General features: G+C 47.4%; 1 protein-coding gene across 4 annotated transcripts in view; it reads left to right on the top strand.

The window, feature by feature from the left end:
- Window positions 1–524: 524 nt before the first annotated feature.
- Window positions 525–6,378, top strand: part of CHD1 (chromodomain helicase DNA binding protein 1) — a 43,964-nt gene continuing 38,110 nt past the window's right edge. For all 4 annotated transcript variants that reach the window (XM_053407859.1, XM_053407858.1, XM_053407857.1 and 1 more), the window contains exons 1-2: window positions 525–1,065; window positions 2,838–3,037. In XM_053407859.1, the coding sequence (XP_053263834.1) occupies window positions 2,985–3,037 (53 nt within the window). In that variant the 5' untranslated portion in view covers window positions 525–1,065; window positions 2,838–2,984. The remainder of the gene's footprint in view (window positions 1,066–2,837; window positions 3,038–6,378) is intronic.

The raw sequence follows: 6,378 nt of genomic DNA, 5'->3' as shown, positions 1-6,378 counted from the left end.
TCTTCGCCACAGAGCTTTGCCTCCAACATCGTAACAAGGTTTGCATAACCCCTCTTCGAGGTACAGTACATTTGAGAGATCGCAAGTTTTGAAGGGCAGAGAAAAGCAGCGGTGCCAACTTGAATATAAAAAAAATGGAAGGGGGGCTCCCAGGTAAGCCCCGCCCCACATAATCCATCACATGACGCGCTGCACACACACTATGTGAATGGCAATGCCCATCAAGTGGGGATGGAGGGGCTCACCCCCTTAAAAATTTGATTGGTGGGGTGAAGACCCTCTCGGCTCCTAGGAGTCGGCTCCTATGGAGAAGAGTATTTACACACGCGGGCAGCAAAAGCGAAGTGGGTTTATAAAGTGGAGTCACTGACGGCGCCCTCCCTCACCCCGCGAGCCCCGGAGCCGCAATTCCCACAGACCCCTCGTGACCACTCCACGCGCGCCACAGGCTCCCCGCTTTCTTCCCTCCCGGCAGGCCTGGCGCGGCCCTCTTCTCCTCCTTCTCCCTCCCTCCTCGCGGCCGCCGACGTCGCCGTCGTCGTCCTGCGCGAGCCGCGCCGCCCGCTTCCCTTCGCCCGTGACTCCTCCCTCCCCTTCCCGCTCTGTCCCAGGGCTGACATCACGCCCGGGGTTTCCATCGGACGAGGGGAGGGGAGGGGGGTGAAGGAAAGAGGAGGAGGAGGAGGACGCTGTACGGAGCGGCTGCGGCAGCGTGATGGCGGCGGCGGCCGGGAGGACTTAAAGCAACGGCGTCGCGCGCCCGCTCACCTCGGGGTGGTTTTTTTTAACCCGTTCTCTTCCCTCCCGCCGCGCTCTTCCCTATTAAACCGCTTCTCTCTGTTTCTGAGGGGGCTCGCGCTGCTTCTCCCTCCCTCCCTCCCGTCCTCCTCTCTTTTTTTCGGGTAGGCCAAGAGGGAGGGCCAGAGAAGCAGCAGAGGAAAGAGGAGAGAGGGAAGAGATCCCGGCAGGCCCCGGAGCGCTCCTTCCTTCCTTCCTTCCTCGAGGCCCGGCTGCAGCGCTCTCCCCCTCGCTGGCTCCTCAGGAGAGGCCCAGGCAGGCCTGGCGGTAAGTGCGGCCCGACGGAGAGCGAAGGAGGAGGGCAGGATGTGGGGATCGGAGAGAGGCACGCCATACACGGCTTGGGCGCCTTGTGTAGGCCGCGGTGGGGCAATGGAAGGGCGGAGAGGGAGGGAGCCAGCCAGCTAGAAGGGAGTTGGGAGCCGAGGCTCCGGCTTGAGGGAGGAAGGAAGGAAGGAAAGGGCCCGGCCCAGGCGGTTTTGCTCGGTTCTGTGTGGAAAGCGGGTGAGCTGAGGGGGAGAAACGCCGCTTTTGTTCAGCCGCTGCGCCTCAGGCCGGTCCGTTTGTCCGACCGCCTTCGCTTTCCCACTCTCAGCCCCCGCCCTCCACCCCCATATAGAGGCTCGCAGGAGCCGACCGCGGTGCTGCTGCTGGTTGTCTTTTTTCCCCTCCTCCGGCTTCCCCCGCCATCTCCCTTTGTTTACCAGGCGGCCGAGGAGAGGCGGTTATGCAGGACGCAGCGAGGCTTTCGCAAGCGGGGCGAGGAGGGGAAAGGCGGGAGGACCGCGGCCGGCCTAAAAAAGAAGCGGCGGCGGCGGCGGCGGCAGTAATAGTGGGAAAGGCGCCCCACGAGGAGCAGCAGGAGACACCCGCCGCGATAAGGGGGGAACCGGAGGGAGGGGAGAAAGCCCATTTGTTTTGGCACCCACTAAATCCACGAGGCCCGCTGCTCATTGGCTGACAGGCTGGCTATCAGGGACTCGGTGCGGTGCCTTCCTGCTGCTCTGATCAGTGGCCCCGCCTTTTGCTTGGGTTCCCTTAAATAAATATATATATAACTGGGTTGATTGAGACCAAGTGGATGATATTTGCTGCTGTGATATTCCCTGTTAGCTTGTATGGTGTCCAAAGGACGCTCACTTTCTAAGTAGCTAGAAATTACTCTTGTGCTGGTGGCAGTAAGAATTAGCAGCGCAAAAGTAATTCCAGCTACTTAACAGAGCTGGCCTTAGTATAGGATTTTGAAAGGGCAATGCCATAGAAATCATAGTTGGGATCTGTGATTTGTACATTTGCTGTGGGTCAGGAAAACAGTGTTGTTATAAATCAGTCTTACCTATGTTTACTTGCAGTTTCAGTTCTCAAGTAAGCAGACAGGAGACTGTAATCTTAACGGGAGTGAACAAGCTGCATTTTACTGGTGCTGCAAATTTATAAAATGGTTCATGTATGTATGTTGCTTACAACACAGTCCTATGTATGTTTACTCAGAAGTCAGATGAATTGTTATAATAGGACATGCTCTAGTGAGTTGGTTTAGGATTGCAGCTTTACTTTCAGAAGAAAAAAGTTCCAGCCTGCACCAGCACTGCTCCCTTGCTTTCCCTTGGCACTGCCACTAATGGCACTGCTAATTAGATCAATGTCAAAATGCTTCAAAAAGGATCAAATTGGGTTTTCCAGTGTTTAAGTTACTTAGCCTCTGAAGAATAATACTGACCCTGCTGTATGAACTTACAGGGTAAAGATCACTGAGAGAATCCATTATGAGTGTTCGCTGTCAAACTAGGACTGGAGAGACTCAGGTTCAAATCCCCCACTCAGCCACAAAGCAACATTGGGCCAGTCACTATCTCATGGGTTTGGTGTAATTCGAAAATGGATGGCGGATGGGAATGCAGGGTTATAAATGTAACAAATGTAACAAATATTTCAAGAATCTGATGAATTGCACATATCCAGTTTACTGCAGTATCCTCAAATAGATTACAGATTTGTAAACATTTCACATCTTTATTATTTGTGTATTCATTTTTTAGGGTAACTTGGGAAAAACAAATAACCGCTGAAGTTACATGTGAAATATCTGAAGAGCGAGGAAGACAACTCTCTTAAGTGGACATTTCATATCCAGCTTCCAAACTGGAAGAACTTTATTTATATTTTTATTTTGGTGAATATTTACAATGAATGGGCACAGTGATGAAGAAAGTGCAAGGAACAGTAGTGGAGAATCAAGGTATGTACTTAAAGATTTGTCTCTGGTAAATCTTACATTTTTGCGAAAGTGAAGTGTTTACCATAATTAAATTGTTTATTTTGAAGTATCGGACCAAGCGTTCTTATTTCAAATAAGGACTCTGGAAACTAATTGAATTTACTTAGAAATAAGAGTGCACACAAGGCTCAGGACCCAATTCTAGTGAATCCATTAGTGGTGTGCCTCAGGCAGTAATGGAATATGGTTAACTAACACTCAAATATGCATGTCTTTGCAACAACAGTATGCGCAATGGTTTAGATAGAGTGCTTAGCCCAGCCTGTCACACGTATCTGATTACACAGGACTAAGTGATCTCCATAGGATACATTTTGTGACCATATCTTAGACAGATTCCTGTTCCAGAATCATGTTCCTCACTTGCATTTCTCACTTTCTGTCTCAGTGGTATTTTATGTCCTCCTTGTGTTGTGTTTTTAGGGGTGTGAGGAGGGAGTACCACCTCCATATTTGCATGGAACCAAGGTATGGTTTCATCTAGAGTGAGTGCTGGAACTGGAGTAGCTAATTCCTGTGTTCCATATTTACCTAGTTAAATAAACTTGAATCCAATTCTATACCATCTTAAGATTTGAACCTTATTTCAGAGTAAACCCATGTGAAGTAGCACATAGTGTCTTGGGACTTGTACCAGTGAGGGTTATGTTTATTCTCCAGTGTTGCAGGCAGTATGCATTTGAATACTGGAAATCACAGGTGGGGAGGCTGCTGTTGTATTCAAATTCTCCTTGTGAGCTTCCCATAGGCATTTGGTTGGCCACTGAGGACAGGCCTTTGGCCCAGTCCAGCAGAGTTCTTATATACACTTATATACACTTGTGTGTTACCCAGTCTTGCAAATAAAGGATCCAATCCTATGCCATCTTATTTGCAAGTAAACACTGTTGAACAGAACTTAAGAATGTATATATTGAATTGTACTGAATTGTACTATAGTGAATTGAATTGTATATATCATGTAGTTTTCCTTGTATGTTCATATCTTATGTGCTGTAGGGTGTCTTGAGCAGTGGTTCTCACAAGCTAGATATCAGAACACTCCCTAGCTGAGTAGCTAGCTGTAAAATTGGACTTGCCTATGATAAGAAGGCCTGTCTTAGAAGACCACTTAATGTGTCTCTTTTTGTTCTTTAGGGGATTCCAAAAAACAAATGGATAGGTTTGTTTGTTCATGTATGTTGAAAACACTACATGTTTATAAATTGGAAGCTTTAGAGAATGTAAGAGGAGCCCTGCTCTAATCTAGCATCCTGATCACAGTGTGGCTATACAGTGGTACCTCGGGTTACAGACGCTTCAGGTTACAGACGCCACTAACCCAGAAATAGTACCTCGGGTTAAGAACTTTGCTTCAGGATGAGAACAGAAATTGCGCGGTGGCAGCGGGAGGCCCCATTAGCTAAAGTAGTACCTCAGGTTAAGAACAGTTTCAGGTTAAGAACAGACCCCTGGAATGAATTAAGTTCTTTACCCAAGGTACCACTGTATGTAGTGAATTCTTCTGGAAAACCCACCAGTAGGACATGAAAGGAATAGTCCTCTCCCCACAACCCAGTAACTGCTATTCAGTAGCATAGTGCCTCTGAACCTGCATGCACTGCTTAGCGTATATTGATGGCATGCCTCTGAATACCAATTGTTGGGGAACGCAAGTGAGAAGAATGCTGTTGTGCTCATATCTTGCTTGTGGGTTTCTCATAAGCATGTGAGAACATGATGCCAACTGCTGCTTATTCCTGTACTTCATGACTATCTAATCCTCTTTTAAAGCCATCTCGGGTAATGGCCACCACACCAAATTTCAGCAGTGAATTGCGTAAATTGTGTTGTATGGAAGATGTAGTTTGTTTTTTCTCTCGAACCTACTACCGCTCTGAACTTAAAATGTGAGGAACAGCTCAGTTATTTTCATGGTTCTTGTAGATTAAAATTATAAGGTTTCCCTTTGTCCTAACACTCCCATGAATATTCTGTATTTGGTAATGTTTTGGAACAAAAATAATGCGACCCTCCATTTATATTGTAGTATGGAAACTCAAGGGCAGCTGTCATTTGAGCCTTAGCTATTATGGCACAGACAGCTGTGTCACAAAGATGGTTGCTTGATTTGTAGATAGGTGATCCCCATCAGTACTAGTTGTGGAAGCAGCATGCAGTTACTAGTGAGGTTTGGCATTGCCTGTTTCTGCAGCCTGGTGGAATGTGGAGCAGAAGCTACCCAGAATTGCTCCCGCTTTCCATCCCAGCCTTCATCTCCTGCAGACTGCAGATTGGTAGTTTGTCATTTCTCATAATACATCTGGAAATATATTGGAGACTTGGAAGTAGTGCATGAGAGGCAGTATAATTGTGCTTATATGGATACAACTTGGGATGCAGATGAAGTTGCCAGATTATGTTCTGTTTTAAGAATTTTGCTAGTTTGAGTATGCTTTTCTATAAGTGTATTTGGTGGAATAATTCATATATTTTCCATATTAGTGGAATATAAAAGAGATTCCCAGGTCATGCTCATTGGCAGGCTAATATGAAACAAGATAAATTTGTAATCAAGCCATTCTTATCTTTTATAAAGATGCTCTCTATATGTCTGAATAATCAAGTCTGCCTGTCTACTTGCTGCTCTTAACAGCTTTGTTGCATTCGTGGGAAAGTTTTGGTCAGAAAGTTGTGGAATGCAATAGAGTGTCTTTGTGGCATCTGACTTCTCAGCTGTGGAAGTGCCCCTTCAAAATCCTCCCAAAATGCCTATTTCCCTCAGGGAACTACATTGAGTAAAATCACTTTAAGGCAGCCTGAGAAGGCTTTGTGATATTGCCAGCCACTACCTCTTCAGCCCCATGCTTTCCGTTTCTTTCAGCTATTTGTATTCTACTGAGAATGTGTATTAGATACCCAAGGATTAACTATAGCTGTGTAAGACAGGAGGAAAGATGACATGGAGAGAGGTGGGCTAAGGGCTAGTTAGCAGACAGAGGCCAGGAGGCTGAGGGAATGAGATAGGAGGAGGCTGGAACAGTGTCTGTGGAGTGGTGGGGAAACTAGAAAAGCATGACGTATATGGCTGTATGAGAAAATGAATGTAGGATGCATATACTCAGGGATGAGGGAGGGGAAATGGGTTCTGACCAGGGCCATAGCATGCGGGAGGGCTGCTGGAGTGATTGACCTGGGTGCATTTTTTCAGGGGAGGGGTGCTGCTGCTCACACCGCCCTCCCCAAGCCAGCCCTGTGCTGCTTTGTGAGGCTGGGATCATTCCAGCCTCACAAAACGGCTCAGGGCTGGTGCTGCTCCAGTG

The sequence above is a fragment of the Podarcis raffonei genome, chromosome 11 (assembly GCF_027172205.1).
Source record: "Podarcis raffonei isolate rPodRaf1 chromosome 11, rPodRaf1.pri, whole genome shotgun sequence".
NCBI classification, from domain to species: domain Eukaryota; kingdom Metazoa; phylum Chordata; class Lepidosauria; order Squamata; family Lacertidae; genus Podarcis; species Podarcis raffonei.
This window is presented reverse-complemented; position numbering and strand designations above follow the sequence as displayed.